Raw genomic sequence first — 27787 nt, 5'->3', positions numbered from 1 at the left:
TGGCTTTCTGGTCTCATGAATAATTGAGCTATTCTAGTTATCTCTGAACTGGGCAGTTTGGCAGCTTGGTCAAGCAAGAATTTCATGGTGAGGGGAGCCAGAGGCTGAGTTGGCTTAAATTGCAGCATCTCATTTATGGATTGAGGAGTAATATAGAAGAGAACAGTCCCAGATGGAGCCATAACTACTCTTTGTGTGGGTTCATAATTTGCACAACATAAATGGATGAAATCAGGGAGCACATTTACTGAAGGGAGGTAATAGATAGGCATGTTGGACTCCCAAATTCCAAAGACATAAGTGTTGCTTCTGTAGCTATTTCTAATTTCACAAAAAGCTTGCAGGTGAGGCTTGTCACCCACCATATCCCTAATTTGGAAATCCCTGTCAGCAAGGGGCATCCATTCCAATTCCTTATGTGGTGCATTCAAGGGGGCAACATTCAAGGCCACTGGAGCCTCCATTTTCAAATTGTTTAATGACCTTTTAACTCGTAGTTATGGCTTTTGCAGCAACAGTGTGGAAAAATGACAGTTTGTGGGCTTTTCTGCGACAATTGCAGGCGGAAATAGGCTTAATTTCAGCTCGATGGGCAAATTTGTAGAGGGAAACACAGTTCACAGGTTTTCTTTGAAAAAATGGGTGAAACAGTGATGTTAATACAGAGGTGTAGAGGCAGCACTGTGATTTTTAGTCGAATTTTGGTTCTACGGGCAATTCTTACAGAAAAACTTGGAAAAAACAGGGTTTATGAGTGGGTTATTGGTAAATACCTGTTTTATGGACGCCTGGTGCAAAATGTGGGTGGCAGACTGAGCTGAGGGGCCGAGCCGTGGAATGAATTCCCCTGGGTGGTAGACTGTGCAGCGAAAATGGTGTTTTGGACGTAAATAACCATGCAAAGCTTTGCGCAAAAAAACAAATAGAAATGGACAAAAACGACGTTTAAACGACTTTTTAACAAAATTTTGATTTTGGCGGGTTTTTGGCGCGCTTTGGTCGGGTGACGTCAGCATGACGTCATCTTTGTCGGGTAGCGGGGGGTACGGAAGGTGACTTGGCGCTGACGTGGCGAACACAGTGGACGAAACAGTGACGAGGTGGCAGCTGATGTGGGCGCTGACGCGGGCGACAACGTCAGCAACGGGAAATGGGAGGCGGTTTATGGTTTTATCGCACCGCTCTATGTACCATGGGAATACCGCTTTTTATTAGGCGCTATTTTTCGGACATCAGAGGGGTTCCGATATGGATGAGAGCCGTCTTATCTGCGAGATCGGATCCGACGGTTGACGGGACGAGGAGTTGGCAGTGAGGTACGGCGCGGGTCCTGCCTATATAATATTCAATGCTTTGTAATGTTTTGGGTTATAACCTTTGGTTATTGGGTTTGCGGGCGCGGTTATTTATTTAACCAGGTGTTAAATAAATCCCAAGTTTTATTCGTGCACGGGAGGGTTATTATAAGGTTCCAAGTGAACCTATAATCCCCGAAATACCATGGTTATGGCTATATTTGCCGGGGCGAGGAATATTTAAGTTTATTTGGGGTTTTTTATATATTTTTACATAGTATGGGAAGGGAAATATACAAAGGAGTTATACAAATAGAGTTAGGATGTTAATATGGGTTTCGAGAGGGAGCGCTAAGTTGTAGAGTTAAGAACTTAGGCTGAGGGGAATGAGAGGGTTTTTAGGCAGCAAAGTTAGATAACTTAGGCTTAAGAGAAGATAAATGTTTTACACAAGAAATGTGGCTTTATTCTTTAAGCAAAATGTCATTTTACTTAAATCTTTACATGAAGATGGAGGGTATTTAAGAGTATTGAGTAGATCTCAATCTCTTTAGGGGAGGTTAGTGAGTAATTGCTGTGAGAGAAATGGGGGGAAGTTAAACATGCAACATCTGATTTGTCACCATAATTTGTCAAGGGAGATATGATACCTTTGAGATGAATCATCTTTCAAAAGACAACATTATTCATGAACCTGCTTCTGCAACCCCAAACTGCCTACCCAGCCTAATACACCTAACATTTTTTCTTCTTTCTCCTTGGGTGCATTTGAGCTAGTAAACCCTTTCTCTCTTTTTTCCTTTAAGTGCCCTCCTATCTAAGTCTGCCCTTATTTCTTCCAAGGGCTCACATTTAGCTATTGAGACCCTTTGTTTCTCTACCTAGCTATTTGTCTGCCAAACTTGAACTGTTTGAACAGACTTTATTCTGTAATGCTAAAACAAGAAATCTAAACATGGACTGGCCAAGATTGAGCTATTGGGCCATAAGTGTGATAGAAGTCACTGATTGCATAACTTGAACTTGTTTGCAAAAAATAGGACAGTAGTGGCATTTTGACTAGCACACTTTCCTGGTCTTTTCTTTGGGGTTCATTTTCTTTCTTTCTTGACCAATTCATTCTTCTTGCTCTTTGATTTTTCTTTTAGGGCATACCCTCTTTACATTTTTTAAATTTTTTGGTTTTTTGAAAATATGGAACCTTTGCAGCATGGAAAGGATGATCATATTTGGCATTTCCATAGTCAATCATGAAATATGACACCTATTGGTATAAGAACTTAACAGGCTAGAAGAGAGGTCAGTGCAGGAGACGCTTGGAGATCGAACTTTTTCAGTGGCTAACTTGTCAAGAAAATGATGCCCTAAGCACCCCAATGTGGCTAGACTTGGGAGGAGGTGAAAAAGAAGGAGTTTTGGAAACCACCCTTGCTAGATCAGTGCCTTAATGCTTGGGAGAATGGATTCTATGTTGATTATGTGTAATATTGCTTGGTTTCCAATCAAGGAGGCCTCAAAATTACTTCACAAACCCTCTAAGTCAAGTGAACACAACCTTGCAACTTTTATACTTCAAATGCACAAGAGGAATGGCTTGTCAAGGTTAATTTTTACCTCTAAGAGATTCCGCTCGTACCACAAGGACCAATGCATGGAGAGAACGTCATGATAGAGACAATCCCATAATATTAAGCAATAATTTGCATGCAATAATTAGCCTTAAAACAATGAAAATCCCATCCAACATATATGACAAAGTAACAAGAATAGCATCAAAAATTTCATACTTACAATGCAGTAGAGTAAGTCCAACCATTCACAGATGACAATAACGAAACTCCAAGAGAAGAAAAACCAATAACCATACATCAAAATTCATTCATAACTGCTTCAATTCATCCCGCAACAAAAACTGTGAAATTCTCTAAAGCAGAGAGAGATCCAATCCAAAGTGATGATGAGAAATGATCTCACCTCACTTGTATTTATACACATCTAAGGAGTTCGAATTAGCCTCCTTGGCCTAGATAAGCCCAAAAGATAAAATAATGTGTTAATAATACAACCTTTTGGTTACAAGCCCACCAAACTAGCTCACAAATGAAAAAGTAAACTTCTCAAGAGGTCAAATAATAATTTGTGCATGTCGTAGGGCCCTCTAAGAGGCCTAATGAGGTCCATGGGTGCCACAATGAATAATAGGACCCTCAAAAGCAGTGGACAAGGGGTTGGTCCCTTGTAACAACTTGTGGTGCTCCAAATGACTATGGGGGCACACAAGTTTCCTCATGGATCTCCAAACAAAACGAAGATGCATGTAGGTTTCCCTCAAGGGCTAAGATGATAATGTAGGATATGCCACATCATCGTAGAAGTCTTAGATCATCTGCCAAGTGTATGGTGTAAATCTGGGGCTGGTTGGGCATGATGGATTAGGTTCATCCTCTTTGTCCAATAAGTGAACCAAAAGCAATATCTGAATGGCTATAGGGATCCATGAAGTGAAATCTACTACTCTGGAGGCCCATGGCTCTCAACGCTCACCCTATATGTGCCAATGTAGCCCTCTGGTAGATTAGGACCGCGTATAGGGAGACCAAACCCCAAATGGAAACCATCTACAATCTTGCATAAGATCCAATGTGTCTCCTAAGCTTCTAGTACAACAAGCCATTAGAGAAATCGAGCAAATGAGCTTACCTAATCATGGACCATAGGTGGGGACTTCACAATTGCCTGCCCTTCCATAATGGGCTTCGAGATGTGCCAATGTCTCCTAAACTCCCAATGGAGTTCAACCAAGTACCCTATTAGGTGGTTTCTGCTTCCAAAGGGGATAATATAGTCAAGGTACATCCGTCAAAAGGTGGTGGCATGTGGTAGATAGGTGAATGAGGTAAGGAATGAGAAGGGGCAGCCCTGGGTCACATGCTGAGACACAACGGTAGCTAAGAAGAGGGAAGCCAACACTTGGGTTTTTAAGGTGTAGGAGGGAGCAATCGTGGTACATGAGGTACCCTGACCTTGATTTTTCCACCCTTCTTTATATGCCTTTTGCCTTTTTATCATTTTCTTTTATTAACTGTTCGAGGCTCAAGTGGTTAGAGCATGATTTATAAGATATAACAGTGAATTACACCTTTAAGGTGGGGCGGTTCATCGCCCACTAAGGGTTGGAACAATCATGGGTTCCTATATGATGAAGAAGACTCATAGAACCTGTTGGAACCAAGGTGATGGCCATGATGATGGGGTAGAACTCATGTATTGGCTTTTTCCCACGTGCTAAATGTTTTTGTCCCGGACATCTTTTGCATTTTGTGGTACTTTTCGAGTTGAATGTGGCCATATGTGCTTTTAACTTTATTTTTTAGTTGCGTCAACCTCCGCGCTTCATTCCAAGCCATGACCCATGGTTTGGGCAAGGGGAAGGAGTGAGCTGACCCTATGTGGACCCGATGGAGGAATGTGAACCCAAGTGGGAGACATGATGGATGGGGTGGTAATGAGTGGAAAGAGGGAGTAGGACCATGCAACCAAAATTAGGGTTTCCCATGAAATACCATCCCTGAAACCAAATGGTCAGTAAAAGAGATCCCATGGCACTAGAATCCAAGGTTAATTCCTAAAAGGGGTCTAAGGGACAAAAGCACATACCTAGCCCATTCTTTCCACCAAATCCCCCCATTAATCCATGCCCAGAAGTGTTCATGATAAACAAACTACAATACTCAATTTCAAAATGAAAAATCATACCTTTAGATTCGGGAGGCCCACCTTCAAACATATGATCATGGTATATGGGCAACGGACCACGTGGCTCGCTCAAGTGGCAAAGAAATGGCACAATGAGCTAGCTGATGGCTACAAGCTGAGGACCATCTTGGAGAAAAAAATTCTCATAGGGATATTACCCACAAAATGGTGGATAACACATCCCACATCTGTTTAGCAATATATTTGCCAGCTATATGTAAGACAACATGATCCTGGACTCCATCCAAGATCGCTTCACTCGTGCCATCTCCTTCTTGTATTCTTTCTGTTGATCTGCATATGTGGGAACTACCACTACAACATCAATGCATTCTTTCAGTCCATATTCATCTAGAAGGAAAGACATCCTTGCCTTCCGAATGACATAGTTGGAAGCTCCATCCAACTTTTCTTGATCATGAAGCCTTGTTGTGTCCATCTCAACGAATAGTTGAAAACTTCCTCTTTTCTTCTTCTTGGTTGTTGCTTTGCTATTCGCACTCCCTTTTAAAGTGAGAAGATTTTCTCACAACTACTGTCAATCTACAATGAAAAACAAACTTCTTGAAACTAGAAGTTCCCCAAGGAAACTTTTCCCTCAGTGTGTGCTCTTCTCTCTTCCACCCCAACGTTGGTTCTGCTCCAGTGAACTGCTACAAAACCCTCTACGTCCAGCTAGAGATCTGCCCCACAAAATGACTAAGTTGCTCCCTCTGCCTCTGGAATCACTCGATATAGAAGGATCAATTTTTTCTGCCTCTCTCATAAAAAATCAGTCTTCCTCAAGCAACTCGACCTCTTGGAAAAAGACCATGCTTCCCTTGGGAATTTTGGCCTGTGGCCCACACTAAGAAACAAAATTCCTTGTTTTTGCCTTTGATCTCTTCGATTGATCAATTGCACGTTGATACTATGAAAAACCCTATTGCAGCAATTGATATTATTTATCCTAATTGTTAATTAATTAGCAACTTATCTGCTATGACAAATATCAAAATAAATACATTGCAACCTTCACAAATAAAATTTTGCAGAAAAATAATGCGCAGGAAACTGAGAAATGTTAGCACACACACACATAAAATTAACATAATTATTTTTGGACAAATGTCCTCGGAAAAAACCCAGCGTGGGAGGAAACTGAGAATGCTAGCACACACACATAAAATTAACATAATTATTTTTGGACAAATGTCCCCGGAAAAACCCAACTTGGGAAAATCAATGTTGCAGCTGAGGGTTTTATTATTATGCAGCAGTGAGAAATTATGAGTATAACTGGATGCCGAAATCTAGCAATCCTATAGAGAAAAATACAAGAAAAAATCTAGTGAGGAATTTCCTCACCCCACAGGCAAATCCCCAGCACAACTTGCCTTCAAAAACTTTGCCCTCTGACCCTCTGTGTCAACCTTGCGCTGCTCTGTGCAATCTGCTTGACGTCAATCCTCTAAGTGGTCTCTAATGAAGTCGTTATGCCCTCTTCTAATTGGAAATATGCTTCTCTGGCACTCTGGGACTCCTTTCTGGCCTCTAGAACTAAAGACATCTTTCCCTCTCAGCAAATAAAACTTGCCTCTAGAAGTTGTTGTGCCGCCCCTGCGTTAGCTTCTCTATGGCTCTTTCGCCTCTCTGCAAATGCACTCACTGGATCTGGAATACATCGTCTAGCCTCACTGTCTCTGCCCCTCACTCACTGCTTCGATCTCTAGCTCTTTCCGGAAACTGACTGCTGCTACTCTGGAGATCGATCTGCCAATAAATCAAACTGATCAAGTGTATCGATTTATCTCTCCATCACTGCATCGATCTCCTCTTATAATCCTCTGTTGGAGCACTAATGACCAAGATTAAAACTTAATCAATTGCTAGGATCATCTCTAGATCAATCTGTGTGAGATTCTAGATGATTCTCGCCTTGACTTAATTAACAATGATTAATTAACCATATTCCCTAAATTTAGACTTATGAAATATTTAAAAACTCGTTAATAATATAATTGCGAAACTTCCATAAACAATTTCTTGGTTTTGGAGATCTCATGTATTCTAGCCTCTCCACCAAATTTCATGCCAAGAACTCAAATGCTACACAAGCTAACATTAATGAATTAATCTTTCATTTAATGTAAATAACAAATACCAAAATTTCACATAGCTTTGAATCATAGGGTTGTTTACTTGTCATAAAACTAGCATTAATGAATTAATCTTTCATTTAATGTAAATGAAAAATACCAAAATTTCACATAGCTTTGAATCATATGGTTGTTTACTTGTCATAAAAAATTTCAAAGCGATTCAAAATGAGTTAGAATCTAATCCTAGCCATTTTCTCACCTATACTAAATGACAAGTGTATGATTAAATATAGGGAGTCTCTCCTTTGATTAGAAGACCATTTCTTGGACCTAGAAGTGAGGATAAGGTAGTTGAAGTGATAACTTGGGTGAGAACTCTTCCTAAATTAATCTTTCATTTAATGTAAATAAGAAATACCAAAATTTCACATAGCTTTGAATCATAGGGTTGTTTACTTGTCATAAAACTAACATTAATGAATTAATCTTTCATTTAATGTAAATGACAAATACTAAAATTTCACATAGCTTTGAATCATATGGTTATTTACTTGTCATAAAAACTTTCAAAGTGATTCAAAATGAGTTAGAATCTAATCCTAGCCATTTTCTCACCTATACTAAATGACAAGTGTATGATTAAATATTATGATTAAATATAGGGAGTCTCTTCTTCAATTAGAAGACCATTTTTTGGACCTAGAAGTGAGGATAAGGTTGATGAAGTGATAACTTGGGTGAGAACTTTTCCTCTAGGGAGAATTTGAGCAATAACACACCTCATATTGTATGAGGTCAGACTTTGTGATTTTCATCGTATTGGTGGGATGTGTTTTTGGTATTTTTTGACCATTGGATCGACTTGGCAAGATACACTTCAATAATTTGCTCATATATTAACCATTGGTCATTCAAATAATTTCGTAAAAACCTTTAATGAGCTTCATTCAAAGTGAGTTAGAAGCTAATCCTAACCAATTTCTCACCTATACTAAATGAAAATTGTATGATTAAATATAGGGAGTCTCCCCTTCGGTTAGAAGACCATTTCTTAGACCTAGAAGTGAGGATCAAGGTTGTAACTGAAGACCATTTCATGGACCTAGAAGTGAGGATCAAGGTTGTTGAAGTAACAATGGGTAAATTTCCTGATAGTATCATTGGGTTTTCCTTCAATAATTGCACGTATATTAACCATTGGTCATTCAAGAAATTCTATAAAAACCTTTGACGAGCTTCATTCAAAGTGAGTTAGAATCTAATCCTAGCCATTTTCTCACCTATACTAAATGAAAATTGTATGATTAAATATAGGGAGTCTCCCCTTCGATTAGAAGGCCATTTCTTGGACCTAGAAGTGAGGATCAAGGTTCTTAAAGTAACAATGGGTAAATTTCCTGATAGTATCATTCAATTTTCCTTCAATAATTTGCACATATATTAACCATTAGTCATTCAAAGAATTTTGTAAAAACCTTTGACGAGCTTCATTAAAAGTGAGTTAGAATCTAATCCTAGCCATTTTCTCACCTATACTAAATGAAAATTGTATGATTAAATATATCATTGGGTTTTCCTTCAATAATTTGCACATATATTAACCATTAGTCATTCAAAGAATTTTGTAAAAACCTTTGACGAGCTTCATTCAAAGTGAGTTAGAATCTAACCCTAACCATTTTCTCACCTATACTAAATGAAAATTGTATGATTAAATATAGGGAGTCTCCCCTTCGATTAGAAGACCATTTCTTGGACATAGAAGTGAGGATCAAGGTTGATGATGAACCACACTTGTTGGTTCGAAACGCGTCAGCGAAAAATTTCTCTTATGTGATTTTTACCGAAAGACTTTGCTTAATTCATTATGGATCACAAAAGCTTGAATACAGAAAATGGGTAAATTTCTTGATAGTATCATTGGGTTTTCCTTGGGTGAGAACTTTTCCTCCAGGGAGAATTTGAGCAATAACACACTTCAAATTGTATGAGGTATGACTTTGTGATTTTCATCGTATTGGTGGGATGTGTTTTTGGTATCTTTTGACCATTGGATCGACTTGGTAAGATACACTTCAATAATTTGCACATGTGAGAACTTTTCCTCTAGGGAGAATTTGAGTAATAACACACCTCATATTGTATGAGGTATGACTTTGTGATTTTCATCGTATTGGTGGGATGTGTTTTTGGTATCTTTTGACCATTGAATCGACTTGCCAAGATACACTTCAATAATTTGCACATGTGATAACATGTGAGAACTTTTTCTCTAGGGAGAATTTGAGCAATAACACACCTCATATTGTATGAGGTCTAACTTTGTGATTTTGATTTTCCTCGTATTGGTGGGATGTGTTTTTGGTATATTTTGACCATTAGATCAACTTGGAAAGATACACTTCAATAATTTGCACATATATTAACCATTGGTCATTCAAAGAATTTTGTAAAAACCTTTGACAAACTTTATTCAAAGTGAGTTAGAATCTAATCCTAGCCATTTTCTCACCCATACTAAATGACAAGTGTATGATTAAATATAGGGAGTCTCCCCTTCAATTAGAAGACCATTTCTTGGAACTAGAAGTGAGGATAAAGGTTGTTGAAGTGACAATGGGTAAATTTCATGATCTCCCTCCCCTCGAGAGGAACATCGTCCATAGTTTTCTTTCTCTACGTAAACAGTGCACGAAAAACTTTTCGCATGGCCTCCTCTTCTTCCCAAGTAGCCTCATCTGGGCCAAAGTGCTTCCACTACATTTTAACTTCAATGATGGCTCACCTCCACAAGGTGGTTTCTCTCTGATCGAGGATACGAAGAGGCTTTGCCAGAAATTCTCCCTCGGGTTCTACCTGCACATTCATAATCTACTGTCAGAACATTCCAAAACAACAACTCTTTAACATATTTCTTTCTATTTTATCATTACCTGAATGCTTTCCCAGTTAATAATATGTCGAGGGTCGTAAATATACTTTTTTAATAAGGACACATGAAAGACATTGTGTACTTGGATGTGGCCTGGTAGTGCTAGTTTATATGCCATGGGCCCAATCTGTTCCAAAATTTGGAAAGGTCCACAATATCGTGGTGCCAATTTTGCACAACCTTTCCATTGCAAGGTGCTCTTCTGAGGTTTCACCTTTAGATACACGTGATCACCCAACTGGAATTCTTTATGAGTTCTCTTCTTGTCTGCATATACTTTTTGCCTATCCTGTGCCGCCTTTAAGTTCTGGTGAACCTTCTTAACGATAGCCTCCATTTCCGCTAACATATCGGGACCCAATGCTAATTTATTATCCAAACTGTTCCATTTCGTGGGTACCCAACACTTTCTTTCGTAAAGTACTTTGAAATGACTCATACCCAAAGATTCACGATGCCCGTCATTGTAGGTGAATTCTACCAAGTGGAGGTAATCTTCCCACTTCTACGATTGTTGCATTACAAACATTTGCAACATATCTTCTAGGACTTGATTTACTCGCTCTGCCTGACCATCTATCTGTGAATAGCAGTGCTGAAATGGATTTGGGTACCTAGTCTTGCAAAGAGAGTTTTCCAGAAAGTAGATGTAAATTTTACATCCCTATCAGAGATCACCACTCAGGGTATCCTGTGTAGGCGAAAGATTTCTCTCATAAATATGTCTACAATCTCCACCATTTTATAGGTGGGTTTTATAGGAAGCTTGTCTACGACCACCATGATTGAGTCGTGTTGCTTTTTGGTATGAGGCAATAGAGTGATGGTCTCCCATTTCCATTTCGGAATGGGTAGCGGTTGCAGCAGATCCGCAGGATGCTGATATTCTGCTTTCGCCAATTGGCATTCTAAGCACTTAGATAAATACTCAACCACATCTTTTCGTAAACCGGACAGAAATAACTTTTCTTAATGGAAAAATAAATTTCTGGTATCCTGGGTGGGTGACATAAGGTTTCCTATGAAACTCATCTAATAACATCTGCTTCATGGAAATTTGGTTAGGAATGTAAATCCTATTTGTAAAAGTTAACATTCTATCAAAATTAATTGCATACTCACATTGTTTCCCTCTTTCTTGAGCTTTCGAAGCTTGCTTCCATAAGAATGCATACTCTGGATCCTTGAGGGATGCCTCTCGGATAACCTCTGGTAGATTAGATTGTGCTTGACTGAAATGTACTTCATAGATGCAATGTAATTTTCTGCTTAAAGCATCAACTACTCGGTTTTCTTTTCCTTTGATGTGTTTCAAGTCAAAATCAAATTCACTTAGGAACGTGGTTCATCTAGCCTGGCGTGCATTTAAATTACACTGATTAAAGAAATTTGTCAAGATGTTATGGTCAGTTAACAACATAAATTTCTTCCCCAGAAAATAGTGTCGCCACATCTTTAATGCATGCACTACTGCGGTCAACTCCAAATCATAAGCAGAGTAGCGTTGTTCATAATCCTTCAATTTTCGTGACTCATAGGCAATGACCTTTCCCTCCTGAGTTAATACTCCACCGACGCCTTCTTTGCTCGCATCTATACATACTACAAAGGACTTTTCCGGATCTACTACCTTTAGCACCAGAGTGGTTGTAAGCAATTGTTTTAGCTTCTCAAAACTTTGTTGGCATTCTGTTTTCAACCAACTACGAGGAAAAGCCACCCTCTGGGGGGAAGAAATTAAAACCGTAAGAAAGATTTACGAGGAACAAGTAACATGGAAAGAATTCCAGAAACAATTTAAAGATAAATATTTAACATAATGTTATTATGACGAAAAGGAAAAAGAATTCCATGAGTTAAGACTGGGAACCCTAACCATGGATGAATATGTAGCACGCTTTACTTCCCTGTTGTGATACGTCCCATATATGCAAGAGGAGAAAGCTAAGATTCAACAATTTATTAGCAGTTTGCCCAACTTCATGAAGGAAAAACTAGAATTCGATTATCCCAGAACCATGGACGATGCAGTCTGGAAGGCCTGCATCTGTTATCAGCAGATGAAGCAGAAAAATGAGGGATCTAAAGGAGTTACTGCCAAGAAAATGAGGAATTTACAACCAAATAGGCATCAGAAAGCCATACATGGCAAAAAAAATCAGCAAAGGACCTTCAGAAAATTTGCAAGGAATCCACCCAAAACTCAGACATTCACTGAGAATAGACAACCTGAAGGAATTAGCAAAACTACTACTGAACAGCCACCAAAACCGCCACTGCAATGTTGTGGATGCGCAGAAGCGCATTATTACAAAAACTGCCCGCACAAAGCTTGAACTAAGCAACTTTCTAACATGCAAGAAGCCTCTACGGTAGGGGATATCGCAAGGAGCATGCCTAGAATTAATGTTGCCTTGGACGATCATCAGGCGGAATATCAACCCACCATGATCGAATGTGAAGGTATGATTGTTGATCAATCTGTTTCTGTTTTATTTGATCCAGGTGCTAGCCTAAGTTACATTAATCCTAAAGTGGTAGAAAGATATCAACTGCAAAGCAGTAAATATAAACAGTCGTGGCTAGTTCAACTAGCTACTGGAACTAAAATAAAGGTGTCAGCTAAAACTGAAAACTGCCCTATAATAGTTTCGGGACAACCTATCCAAGTTAATCTGAATATTATTCCCCTGGGCTCATATGATGTATTAATAGGGATGGATTGCTTAGAAGGTATTTGGTTCCTGGTGGATTGCAAAGAAAATTTCTTAAGTTATATTACCGAATCAGGACAGCGGAAGGAAATTCAAGGAATTAAGAAAAATATCAAGTTGCGCCCTATTACAACCAATTAGCTCGGAAGATGTATAAGAAAAGGTTGCCAGATTTATGATGTCCAGGTAGGGTACAACAATGATAAAAATAAAATGAATCCAGGATTTCTTAGATGTATTTCCTAAATCTATCCCTGGATTACCGCCAAGGCAAGATATCAATTTTACCATTGAGCTAGTGCCCGGAGCAGACCCTGTTTTGAAAGCCCCTTATCGTATGAGTGTTCCAGAGTTGACTGAACTTAAAATGCAACTGCAAGAGCTGTTAGATAAAGGGTACATATGCCCAAGTGTGTCTCCTTGGGGAGCCCCGATGCTATTTGTATGCAAAAAGGATGGAACCTTACGGTTGTGCATAGACTATCGTCAGCTAAATAAGCTGACCATCAAGAACAAGTACCCGCTACCTCGCATCAGTGACTTATTTGATCAAGCAGGGAGATAGCGTGTTCTAGAAAATCGATTTAAGGTTTGGATACCACCAAATCAAAATAAAGTATGAAGACATCTGTAAAACCGCATTCCAAACTCGTTATGGACATTACGAGTTCGTGGTACCGCCTTTTGGCCTTACCAATGCACCAGCCACGTTCATGAGCCTAACGCACGGTATTTTCTAGTCATTTCTAGATAAATTTGTACTAATTTTTATCGATGATATACCAATCTACTCTAAAAACCAGGAGGAACATGAGCAACACCTGAGAACAATACTGCAGATTTTACGAGAAAACCAGCGGTACGCAAAGTTTAGCAAGTGCAATTTTTACAAAGATCAAATACAGTACCTAGGCCATGTTATATCAGTAAAAGGGATAGCAGTGGATCCAGAGAAAATCAAAACTATTATGGAATGGACCACACCAAAAAACGTGGTCGACATAAGATCCTCCTTAGGCTTAATGGGGCATTACCGTTGATTTATTAAGGGCTTTTCGAAAATAGCCTTCCCAATGACTTCACTTCAAAAAATCATTGGGTTTTCCTTGTGAGAACTTTTCCTTTAGGTTCCTCTAGGGAGAATTTGAGCAATAAAATACCTCATATTGTATGAGGTCTGACTTTGTGATTTTCATCATATTGGTGGGACGTGTTTTTGGTATCTTTTGACCATTCAATCAAAAGGCAAGATATATCTTCATGAAGCCCCTTCTTTTCATGGAATAAGAACATTTGATAAATAATTTTGGTTTCGAGGAGTCTCACTTCTCCCTGGTAAGATGACTATGCTTCCTAGTTTGGTGGTCTTCTCATGTGTGTTTTCCTTGTTGATCACTCTTTGGTTGCACATTTGATGGTTATGAAACATGATATCACATTATTGTGAGGTTTAGGTGTAAGTGTTAACTAGTGTGACATGACTCTTATCACTTAGTTAGATCAGTAAATTCGAGTTAGAGGGCTTGGAATTCAGTGCGATTGCTAAATTTTAATAATCTAGTTCAGTTTTTTTAATTGAAGGTCAATTATGAAATGGGACAACAATCTAACTCAAAGATCTATTAGTTAACTAATCAATCAACCCAAAATAGCTAATGCATGCAAGAAATTTGAATTCCTCGGCTAAAGTGGAGATGATAAGGTAGTGCAACAAGAGTTGTATACTAGTTCTGAGTGTACAGGTGTTGCATGCAGTCAATGATAAATCCTTGGGAATTGTGCAAGCAAAAAGATGAAATTCCTAACTTTTAGGGGTTAAATCAATCCTTGGGAATTGTGCAAGCAAAAAGAGGAAATTCCTATCTTTTAGGGGCTAATTTCCTCAAGAATTGCACAAGGAAATAGGAGGCTTGGTGAGTAAATAATTGGCTAAGTGTTGGCCAAAGTTTCTAATTGAGAAGAGAGAACATTATTCTTTTGCAGGTTATGCTCAGAGCTAAAGCAAGCAATTGCAATAATTTCTCTATTCAATTGATTAATGCAAAGAGGCTTGAAGGATTTTTCTGAGTTGGGTTCCCCTAGAAATAGTTGTGTATTTGTGGTTTTTCTTATTCCATGTCTATGCATGTTGTTCTAAATTGTGATTTCCATTCCGCATATCAGTAGAGTAAACTTGTGTCTCTTGTTTTTTCAGTTTGAAATATTGAGCAGTTGCAATTTCTATCAAATTTATACACGGTATCAAAGCCCTGAAATCACATTAGAACCAATATTTTGAACTTGTCTCTCAAGAAATTCGAAGTAGCAACTCCAATATAGCAGTTTTTCTTTAGAATCGAGAGAATGTCTTTCAACAGACTAAGATTGGAGTATGCCTTGAAGGGTAGCTTGAATTTCATAGCCTGGAAGGATCGAATGGAAGCAGTGCTTGATGACAATGGTGTGTTAGAATATGTGAAAACTGATATTGCAAAACCTCCACAATCAGATGCACAATAGTTAGCCAAGTGGAAGAAGGATGTTGCAAAGGCAAGGAGAACTATTCCAGAAGGTTTGAGATACCATGTGGTCTCAAATATCCATGGCAAAGAGACACCATTTGTTATGTGTAAGACATTGATTGAGCTATTCAAAACTAGCAGTGACCATAGAAACTTAGCCCTGAATACGAACTTTTAAACATTAGAATGCAAAAGAATGACACTATTCTGCAGTATCTCTCTAGGTTTACTCAAGTTCGAGATGAGCTCGGAGGGGTTGGGGTGAATGTAGCAGAAGAAGACCTAGCGAGCCTAGCTCTTCTAGGCCTTCCAAAACCCGACAAATTTACCAGAACTCTGTGAATGGAAAAGAAAAATTACTGAATTGAGAAAGGTCGTGATCTAATTTGGTTCAAAAAGCATTCAAGAGAAATAACCGAGATGGAACTTCATCCAAAGCAGAGGATGAAGAGAATTTTTCCTTGGTTGGAAAGGGGAAGAAGGGCGAAGGAAAGAAGACCCAAAGAAAACCTGAACCCAACAAAAATAATAGAAAGAAGAAATATTTGAGCAAGATAAATGCTTCCACTGCCACGAATATGGGCACTATGCAATGAAATGTCTGCACAAGAAGCTTTCCAAGAAGCCTTTAGGAGGACCAGGAGGTGAAGCGTTGGCTTCACAATTCAAATTAGACTTCACCCTAATAGCATGTATATCCAACACCGTTATGGGGAGTGCACTGGCTTCACAATTCAAATTAGACTTCACCCTAATAGCATGCATAGCCAACACTATTATGGGGAGTGTGTGGTACCTTGGTTTCAGTGCCTTGTTCCATATGAGGGGTGTAAGGAGTTTTTCAGTAGCCTAGAGGAAAGGAGAAATAACCGGGATGGAACTTCATCCAAAGCAAAGGATGAAGAGAATTTTGCTTTGGTTGGAAAGGGGAAGAAGGGAAAAGGAAAGAAGACCCAAAGCAAACCTGAACCCAACCAAAATAATGGCAAGAAGAAATATTTGAGCAAGATAAATGCTTTTACTGCCACGAATATGGGCACTATGCAACGAAATGTCTGCACAAGAAGTTTTCCAAGATGCCTTTAGGAGGATCAAGAGGTTAAGCACTGGCTTCATAATTCAAATTAGACTTCACCCTAATAGCATGCATAGCCAACACTGTTATGGGGAGTGTGTGGTACCTTGATTTCGGTGCCTCGTTCCATATGACAAGGTGCAAGGATTTTTTCAGTAGCCTGGAGGAGAAGGATCTTCGTATGCATATCGAAATGAGGGATGGTGGGAGGTACAATGTTACAAGAATTGGTATTTTCACCTTTTAGTGGGAGAAAGACTCCCCTCTTTGCCTCAAATATGTTATGTATGCACTTGGGTTGAAGAACAACTTGATGTTTGTAGGGTAATGGAGGATAAAGGTTATGATGTCATTTTCAATAAAGGGAAATCCTTTATGAGACACATAGCTACCGAGAAAGTGAAGCAGACCGAGGTTCGAGTGAAGAAATTATACAAAGTTGAGGTGGTAGATTGCACTGCAATGAGTAGTAAGGCTAAAAAGTGCAAAGTCAAGATGTTGGAGAAATTTGGCATAGGATATTAGGTCATCTACACCATGGTGCCTTAAACATCATGTAGCAAATTACCATCGGTCTCCCTAAAATCTCCCTTGACCAACAAGACGTTTGCAAGGGTTGGACATTGAGGAAATATGTCAAATCCACTTTTCATGTCCGAGATAGCAGAGTAGATGCAATCTTGGAGCGAGTCCACTCTGATGTTTGTGGACCCTTTTCTACAACCTCCACAACAAAACATAAGTACTATGTTATTTTTATTGATGATTTCTCTAGAAAATATTAGATCTTCTTCATGCAGAAGAAGGATGAATTTTTCTCAAATTTTGTTGAATTCAAAGCATTGGTTGAGAAGGACACTAGGAAGAAGGTGAAAGATCTCAGGAGCGACAATGGAGGTGAATTTGTTTTGCATTCCTTCAAGGATTTATGTGCCAAATATGGTATTCGAAGAGAACTAACAACACCCCATAACCCATAGCAGAATAGGGTACACCCCATAACCCACAGCATAATGGGGTAGCTGAGAGGAAAAAAAGGAGCATAGTGGGAGCAACAAGAGCCATGTTGCATGATCAAGGGTTGCCATTACATCTATGGGAAAAATCATGCAACACCATAGTCTACTTGCATAACTGGAGTCCTCATAGAATACACACCAAAGGAAGCTTTCTCTATGAGAAAGCCTGATGTGCCTCATTTCAAAAAATTTGGAGCTTTAGTTTATTGTCATGTCTCTAAGGATTCGAGGAAGAAACTTGAGCCTACAACAGAGTTGGGAGTTTTTGTAGGATACACCAAAACTCCACACAATTACCGGTTGTATTTACCTTCACTGAGGATGACAATGGTAAGGAGAGATGTCAAGTTCAAAGAGCTTGATGTGCCTCATTTCAAAAATTTTGGAGCTTTAGTTTATTGTCATGTCTCCAAGGATTCAAGGAAGAAACTTGAGCCTACAGCAAAGTTGGGTGTTTTTGTAGAATACACCAAAACTCCACACAATTACCAGGTGTATTTACCTTCACTGAGGATGACAATGGTAAGGAGAGATGTCAAGTTCAATGAGGACAAGGCTATGAGATGCCCTCCGAAATGAGAGCTGAGTATACCACAGGAGCAGGAGCTTCTAATTCCAAAGGAGGAGCCTCAATATGAGCTTCAAGAGGTTGTGGAGCAACCACATGTAGTGGAGCAGACAGGAGGTAGAGTGGAGGCATCCACTCAACCAGAATCTTCCAGAGAGGGGAGAAAGAGAACTAGACAAGATAATAGGTTGGTGCAAGATATTAGAGAGAATGTGGGAGCCCTTATAACACAACGCAGGCATAGGAGGTCACCTAATAGGTACACTGGTTACATGGCTCTCATGATAGAGCTCATTGAGACAAAGCCTTCTTCATTTGAGGAAGCAGTTTCTCAACCTGTTTGGGTTGATGCCATGGTGGAAGAATATGAATCCATCATGAAAAACAGTGTATTACATGGCTCTCATGACATAGCTCATTGAGAAAGAGCCTTCTTCATTTGAGGAAGCAGTTTCTCAACCTATTTGGGTTGATGCCAAGCTGGAAGAATATGAATACATCATGTAAAACAATGTATGGGAGGTGGCGGCGGGACTAGATGGGAAATCAGTGGTTGGTTCCAGATGGATCTACAAAGTGAAGCATGCAACGAATGGGAGCATCGAGAAGTACAAGGCGAAATTTGTGGCCAAAGGATTCTCTCAAGTAGAGGGAGTGGACTATGAGAAAACTTTTGCACCAGTTGCAAGATATTCCTCAATCGGATCCATTCTAACATTGGTTGTGTAGATGGGTGGAAAATCCACCAGATGGATGTGAAGAACACCTTTCTCAACGGGGTTATTGAGGAAGATATTTACATAAAACAACCAAAATGATTTGAGACATACGATCATGAGTCACATGTGTGCAGACTCTAGAGAGCATTGTATGGTCTCAAACAAGCACCCCAAGCATGGTACACTCAAATCGACAGTTATCTCAGTGAATTAGGCTTCACCAAAAGTGACGCAGATGCAAAACTCTATAACATTGTGGTAGATGGTAAGTTGCTTATTCTTGTTTTGTATGTCGATGATCTAATATTGACAGGTGATGAGCAGTTGATCCACTCTTGCAAAGAGGATCTTACAAGGGAATTTGAGATGAAATACATGGGCCTAATGCATTACTTCCTCAAGCTAGAAGTATGCAAGGTGATGGTGAATTATTTGTCTCAGGGGAAGTATGCCTATGAAATACTTCAAAGATTTCACATGGAGAGTTGTAACCCCATGGGCACACCTCTAGCTACAAACTAGAGGAAGGAGAATGTCACTTCAAGTGAAAAAGTTGATGCTACCATTTACAGGCAACTTGTGAGGTCTTTGATGCATCTTATGAAAACAAGACTCGACATATGCTATGTAGTAAACCATCTGAGTCAAGGTATGGTGAGGCCTACTAAGTTGTATTGGAAGGCAACAAAGCATGCATTACAATACCTCAGGGGCACTACCGAGAATGGATTATGGTACAAGAGGATAGAGGGAGTGAAGCTCCAAGGCTTCACCGATGCAAATTGGGCAAAGAAGTCCATCAGACAAGAAAAATACTTCAGGTGCTATCTAGAGTGTTGGGTCCGCAACTATTTTCTGGTACAACAAGAAGCAGAGGTCTGTGGCGCTTAGCTCAGCAGAGGTTGAATACATGGTTGCAAGACAAGCAAGATGTGAGGCCATATGGATAAGGAAAATACTTGTGGGTCTTTTTAGTTAGGAGAAGGATTCAACAATGATTTATTGTGATAATCAAAGTTGCATTAAGCTCTATGAGAATTCGATATTTCATGAAAAATCCAAGCATATTGATATCTAGTATCATCATTTGCAGGGTTGTGTGCAAAGGAGAATTATGTTGCTACAATACATTCCAACTGAGGAGCAAGACACTGACATCTCAAAAGAGGCATTGTCACGAGGTAAATTCGAATTCCACAGGTGCAGGATAGGGGTGGTGAAAAATCCATTTCTTGCTAAGAGGGAGTGTTGAAAAAATGTAGCAAGAAAGACTCAATTTGACTTTATCCTCTAAGAGGGAGTGTCGAAAAACTGTAGCAAGAAAGACTCAATTTGACTTTAGCCTTAGTCAAATTAAGTAAATCAAATATTCACATCAATAAGACAACTTGGAGACGGTTAACTAATGTGACATGGCTCTTGTCACTTAGTTAACTCAGTAAATTCAAGTTAGAGGGCTTGGAGTTCAATTATGCATGTGTGATTGCTAAATTTTAGTAATCCAGTTCAATTATTTTCAGTTGAAAGTCAATTGCGCAATGGGACAACTCAGTAAATTCAAGTTAAAGGGCATGGAGTGTTGAAAGTCAATTGCGCAATGGGACAACAATCTAACTCAGAGATTTGTTAGTTAACTGATCAATCAGCCCAAAATAGCTAATGCATGCAAGGAATTCAAATTCCTCGGCTGAAGTGGAAATGACAAGGCAATGTAACAAGAGTTGTATACTAGTTTTGAGTGTACAGGTATTGCATGCAATCAGTGATCAATCTTTAGGAATCGTGCAAGAAAATAAGAGGAAATTCCTATCTTTTAGGGGTTGATTTCCTTAGGAATTGCGCAAGGAAATAGGAGGCTTGGTGAGAAAATAATTGGCTAAGTGTTGGCCATAATTTTTAATTGAGTAGAGAGAATAGTTATTCTTTTGCAGGTTGTGCTCAAAGCTGGAACAAGCAATTGTAAAAGTTTATCTATTCAACTAAATAATGCAAATAGGCTTGAGGGGTTTTTCCCAATTGGGTTCCCCTAAAAATCATTGTGTTTTTGTGGTTTTGCTTATTGCATGTCTATGCATGTTGTTCTAAATTATGATTTCCATTTCGTAGATCAATAGAGTAGAATTGTGTCTCTTGTTTATTACATCTCTATGCATGTTGTTCTAAATTTTAATTTCCATTCTATAGATTAGTAGAGTAGAATTGTGTCTCTTGTTGTTTCAGTTTGAAATCTTGAGCAATTGCAATTTCTATCAAATTTCTACATATTTTGGATGTGCTACATCTTGCTCATGGATTATAGATGTAGCACCCTAAGGGTCAAATTATGGTGTTAGGAGGTAGATGTCTCATCATGTTGTTGGAGTTTCCTAGATAATATATGCAACGATGTTATATTATGTGTCACTAGGAGAGGTGTTTCACATGGTTCTCTTTTTTGGATGTGGTGGGGAAATGATAATTCAATGGGTTAGCATTTTTTATTGTTCCTTTGTTTCATGATGTTGATGCAATTGGATATGTGTTGTTGTAGTTCACTTTTACTTGGTGGGATTTTCCTAGATGATATGACATGATATGTAATTTTTGCCAAACATTAATTCGATGGAAATGTGTGATGATACTAATACCCTTGTGGATGTACTTTTTCCCAAGTTTGAGTTATGAGTGGGGGAAGTATTGCATACATCTTTGGTGATCTATCCTTTTACTAAAGTTTGATGAGATATTATAATGTTATAGTCCTTTAGTGGTGCACCCTAGGTTCAAGCATAAGTTTAGCTTTTTTTTATCAATTTATTGTTATGATAATCGAGATCTACTAGGAGATATAATTTATTTGCACGATACAACACTTGTTGGAGCAAACCACCCACTATTGGCATGCATGTTCATGTTGATTTATTCAATTGGTGGCTAATGGGGGGTTGGACTATGGTTTTATTAGATCGTTAACCTTTTTGGACTATGGTGTGTGTGTAATCTAGGAATTCTAACAAGTTAATTAGTTTTGATTGCTAGGTCATCATTCATTTTGCTAGTTGGAGGTAAATACATTTGGACCCCTTCCTTATAGAATCTTAGCTTTTATTTTCAACTAAATTAGAAAGGAAGCTATTAAGTTTTGTCTATCCTTATCTCCATTCTCTAATTCTTAAAAAAAATACATTTAAAAGAAGTCTTATTTTTTACCCCATTAGCACTAGCCTTAGGAATTTAACACTAGTCTTTCCCATCACCTCCAAAGTATACAAAATCCAAAATTCATTTTTTTATTTTTTTATTCAAAATCTAAAGTTGGTTTATTGAATATCTTTAATGTAGATTTCATCAACCATGTCTAATTATCTTTAATATTGATAAATCTATTTTCTAACCTTGTTTATTTTAATTAGAAGTTGTTTTTCAAGATTCATTCATCAAAATCCTAAGCCATAGAGTTATACTTTAAAGAATCTATATTTAATGGGGCTTATTTTTATGAGCAAATTAAGAAATTGTAATCTTATTTTAAAATTGATAGATTTGCAAATAATAAGTCTAGTTTTATTTCATTACATAAGATTTCATTTTAGAGATCCATTAGCATAAGTTAGAATCTGTTTTCAAGGTTATATTTGAAATTCTAATTGTGGTTTGGTATTAAGTTTTAAGTTTTAATTGTTTGTATTTTACTCAAAGTTAACTTTTATTCATATAAGATAATCCAAAATTAATCTCTTAGTATAAATTGGATTTTCTATCTAAACCAATCTAGTCACTTTTAAATTGATAAAATATGATATCTAGATTTGTTTTAAATTAGGTTTCACTATTAAACAAGTCTAATCACAAATTGAATTGGTCTCATGATAATCATAATTTGAATTTACTTTCAAAACATATCAAAGATTAAATAGTGATTTGCTTCCAACTTGTAGTTTAAGGTTTATTTTTCACTTAGGATTATTGGTTCATTTAAGCAAATTTGAAATATTCTTGCATAACATAAATGATAAATTTTGTGGATTTCAATTAAGTATGGTGTTTTATCATATTCATAATCACTTCCTACACTTATCTTTAAAATTTACACTATAAAATCTTCTTTCAATATTCATTACTTAATTCCATGTCACCTTGAGTTTTATATTCCTCTTTCACTTAAAATTGCCTTGTTTCATAAAGGATAATTTGGAGATATCTCAAATTTCACACATATTTAAAGGATAATTTGGAGATATTTCAAATTTCACACATCTTTAATTAAATTCTTACTTAACCTAAGTTTTCACTTTATGGAATTCATTTTTCCCTGGGTTTCCATTACTCTTTTATGAATCTATAATTACATATTGCAAATCATAAATCAAATCTATGGTATAAATTCACGTCATTAAAAGTGAGTAAGTAGTTTTCACCAATGTTGCACTTATTGCCTAATTATCAAAATTATCTCAATAATATCACCAAAACCAACTTTGGTGTGAATATCGACAATATATATCACAATAATTCTTTTTTTTTAAATATCACAATAATTTAAGTAATTATTGTTATACCCGACCATTTAACCCTCATTTTTAAGTGAGTTAGGGAATTGAGCTCTAAGGATACCGTTATTGTTTTCCATCAAGCAAACAAAGAGAAATATATTGCTTTCATTTCTTATGATTAATCTCATAATATGCACACCCTAGTAGTTAATGATATATTGAATTCTTGACGTGAAAGTGACATTTTCCTTTATCTTATTCACATTTATCTTTCATCCTTCTACTTAAACTTCCAACATTATCATTAATTGCTTTAAGATGTTTGAGAGCAGTTCAAGCCTCATTGGATTTCTATGGAAAAAGTAGAATTTTAGATCTTACTTAAAATTTGGCAAACTTAATAGTTTTCAAGATTTCAAAATTGACAAGATTGCAAAGTTTCCAACTGGATTCATCATGGATGAGGGTATAGAACTAACATTTACTCAAGAGCACCAAGCCCTCTATGTAACTTTTTATTAATGGAATTGATTATTAAACCTCTTTCATGACCCTAGTAAACATATACCCTTCACTCAAACAAAATCAATGATTATTTTAATGCTTAAAGGGTGATATTGATGATGAAGATTCCAATGTAGGCAATGATTTTGATGTTCTATCACTATTTGTTGTAGCACAAATTTTTTGGACTCTAAAGATCATTTAGAGCCTCTTCGGTGATATATTTTTGTTCAAAGATGTATTGCACTAGATGCTATTTTGGTTATATGCACCTTTAGTTGCTATATATGTAAACCAAAAATTGTATATTTGTGTGTAATGATTAGCACTCATATGGATGCACATGAATATGTACGTTTTTTTTCTCAAAATTTTAATATTTTATGTATATTTTGGTCGATCGCTCTATTTATTTATTTTTGGTTATGTGCACTTTTACTTGCTATGTACATGAAAAACTGTGTATTTTTGTGTGCAATGGTTTGCATTTATATGAATGCACATGAATGTGTGCGTGTGTGTGTTTTCAAAATTTGAATATTTAATGTATTTTTGGTAAACCAATATTTTGGTCTTATCTTTTCCAGGTTATGATCAAGGTCAAGTTTGGGAGATCAACCAATTTGGTTATGATAACTATGTTGAGGATGCTATGACTATTTTCCATCAAGCAAACAATAAACTTGTTGTTTTTATTGCTAGGATTCATCTAAAATGATTATTTTTGTATTTATTTAAGTTTTTTTTTATCATTTGTGATATTCTCCCCACACTACCAATAACTATGTTGAGGATGCTATGACTATTTTCCATCAAGCAAACAAGAAATTTGTTATTTTCATTGCTAGGATTCATCTAAAATGATTATTTTTGTATTTATTTAAGTTTTTTTATAATTTCTGATATTCTCCCCACACTACCAATAACTGTGTTGAGGATGCTATGACTAGTTTCCATCAAGCAAACAAGAAATTTGTTGTTTTCATTGCTAGGATTAATCTAAAATGATTATTTTTTATTTATTTTTTATTTTTTAATTTGTGATATTCTCCCCACACTGCCAATAATTTATATTTTGGATCCCAATTATATATATTTTAAATCCCAATTATAAATTCCCAATAAATGTAATATTGATTTTCATCCCTAATATAATTTATATTTTGGATCCAAATTATATATATTTTAAATCCCAATTATAAATTCCCAATAAATGTAATATTGATTTTCATCCCTAATGTTCAAAATTTGAATATTAGTTTTCAGTACTAATGCTCAATTTTGGATCCCAATTATATATATTTTAGATCCCGATTATAAATTCCCAATAATAATAAATGTAATATTGATTTTCATCCCTAATCTTCAAAATTTGAATATTAGTTTTGAGTACTAATGCTCAATGCTCAATTTTGGATCCCAATTATATATATTTTTTATCACAATTATAAATTCTCAATAATAATAAATGTAATATTGATTTTCATCCCTAATCTTCAAAATTTGAATATTAGATCCCAATTATATATATTTTAGATCCTGATTATAAATTCTTAATAATAATAAATGTAATATTGATTTTCATCCCTAATCTTCAAAATTTGAATATTAGTTTTGAGTACTAATGCTTAATGCTCAATTTTGGATCCCAATTATATATATTTTAGATGCGAATTATAAATTCTCAATAATAATAAATGTAATATTGATTTTCATCCCTAATCTTCAAAATTTAAATATTAGATTTCAGTACTAATGCTCAAATATACTTATACTTAGTTATATTTAAAATAAATTAACTTGTATGAACCCTAAAACATTACCATAAATATTTATTATTGTAAAGTTAAAATAATATCTTTAATAGATTTATCTATTTAATCATTTAAGTAAATCTTCATACTTTGATTAATCATATTCATATTATGGTTGACTTAGATTCTCATAACAATAATTATATAATTAAAAAATATCCAGTTAAAAGTGAAAGAAATTGTGTTAAAGTCGAAGTACAATACAACTCATATTAGTTACTTAAACACTGCATCCATGGATTAAGCTTTTCCAATTAGATGCTAATTTCAATTTTTTAGATTTATTTCTATTAATTTCAATGCATGCATTGGTTGCATTGTCATTGAGTGCATTGAATATAGAAAATCACAGAGCTATCTAATAACAAGTTTGACATGGACCTTGCTAGTTTGACAAGATGAGATAAATGTTGGCTAAATATATATAAAAACACAAAGTAGACAGTAATATCAACTTTTTTGCATTGAATATAGACAACTTTTTTGCATTGAATATAGACAATCACAGAGCTATCTAATAACAAGTTTGACATGGACCTTGCTAGTTTGACAAGATGAGATAAATGCTCGCTGAATATATATAAAAACACAAAGTAGACAGTAATATCAACTTTTTTGCAGCATTGAGTGCATTGAATATAGACACAATCACAGACCTATTTAATAACAAGTTTGACATGGGACCTTGCTAGTTTGATAAGTTGAGATAAATGTTGGCTGAATATATATAAAAACACAAAATAGACAATAATATTAACTTTTTTGCAGTTTATTAGTGAATTATTATAAATATGAAAAAATATTGCGAAAAGAATCAAAAAAATATTTTTTTAATTGGAAGCAGCTCAAAACACTATAGATATAGATAATATAAATATTGTGTAAACCATAAAATTCAAGATTCAAATGAATAAATAAATCAAACTGCAAAAAAAACCTAAACCTAAAACTGACTTTTAACTGAACCAACCACACATATATATAAAACCAACCCCAAAAAACCTAACCCTGACTTTTAACTCAACCCACCACATAGGAGAATGAACAATGAGACTCGAATTCCTACCAGAGTTCAATTTCTCAAGGCATAAAACATAATTGATCAGTCCATGCATTATTTGAGATGGAGGAAAAGAACCTGGTTGAGAATGAAACTTTTGCCCTGGCGAGCGCGGCCGCAGATGGAAATAACGCCAAGAGGGCCCTTGATGCGATGCAGGTACAGTGCGGCCTCGGGGTCCATTCTGAACTTGCCCTGATCGTCAGTGAAAACGAGCCTCACGGGCCTTGCAGCCGTTAGGGGCGTCCCGGGAGTCATGGAAGGATTCGGCGTCTTGGGAGGATCCTTTGACGTTGAAGCGGAAGGGCTTCGCAGCGCCATAAATAATCCCTTCATTATTACTTCTCAATTCTTTTTGGTCTGAAGATTATTATTATTAATGGCAGCACAGCAACTTCGAATTTGAAAGTTCTTCAGCTGAGCTCAGACCAGACCATTTATGACAGAATGGATATTAATGGCCCTTGGATTAACCAGCCGCCCCGCCCGCAGAGTTTTTGTTTGGAAATGATGGTGGGACGGTGGAACCAAAGGGCAAAGTGGGAAGAAAAGGCGTTTTTATACGTTTGGATTCAAACCAACAAAATTCGGTTGGCACAGTTGGGTTTCTTTGCATGGAGGGAATAAGGTAGTGCATGTATGAAGTAAGAAAGAAGGGAAGAAATAAATAAAATATATATAAAATTACATTTATTCATGTATTAACTTAAATATAAAATATAAGGAAATAAATTTAGTTTATTTAAAAAAAAAATTGATGATATTTGAAATTTAATTATAATATTATTTAATTAATAAAAAAAATTATTATATTTAAAAATTTCATTTTGAAATTTCTTGATTGGGTGTTATTTGAGATTAATGGAGGAGTTATGAACTGTGTTCGTCACTCTACAGAAAGGATGAGTCTTAATGAAGGCATTGACGTGGGCACCCCATACATGTTTAATCTTTATTGGGACTTTAATTGGTGGTTTGGCCATCGTGCGCCTAGAGACTATTATACTACCAAACTGAAGCAGAGTGTAAGATGGGTAGGTAAAATTCGATTGCGGTCTCGGCAAGGATTGGGGAGCGGCAAGCCTACTAGAAAATTTGGAAATCAATTGGATGTCACCCACCATGGCTTGGACAGAGTTAGTGTCGCTGGTTTGCAGGTCATTTCTTCAGAGGATCCCTCTTGCTACAAGAAAGCTAACATTTGTTGGGTAATTCTTAATTCCCTTTACATTACTCATCTTGATTTTGGTGTTGTGCTTGGTGTTTGAGTTTTGCTT

The 27787-nt window shown here is 36.7% G+C and overlaps 1 protein-coding gene across 1 annotated transcript in view; it reads right to left on the bottom strand.

The window, feature by feature from the left end:
- LOC149150693 (uncharacterized) overlaps positions 1-27052 on the bottom strand; it is a 348912-nt gene extending 321860 nt beyond the window's left edge. Inside the window, exon 1 of the mRNA XM_089442905.1 lies at positions 26589-27052. Within this exon, the coding sequence (XP_089299031.1) occupies positions 26589-26846 (258 nt within the window). The 5' untranslated portion in view covers positions 26847-27052. The remainder of the gene's footprint in view (positions 1-26588) is intronic.
- Between the last annotated feature and the right edge of the window lie 735 nt (positions 27053-27787).

Source organism: Pinus tabuliformis, chromosome 9, assembly GCF_031772625.1.
Source record: "Pinus tabuliformis cultivar Carrire ecotype Pingquan chromosome 9, CPIR1, whole genome shotgun sequence".
NCBI classification, from domain to species: Eukaryota; Viridiplantae; Streptophyta; class Pinopsida; order Pinales; family Pinaceae; genus Pinus; species Pinus tabuliformis.
This window is presented reverse-complemented; position numbering and strand designations above follow the sequence as displayed.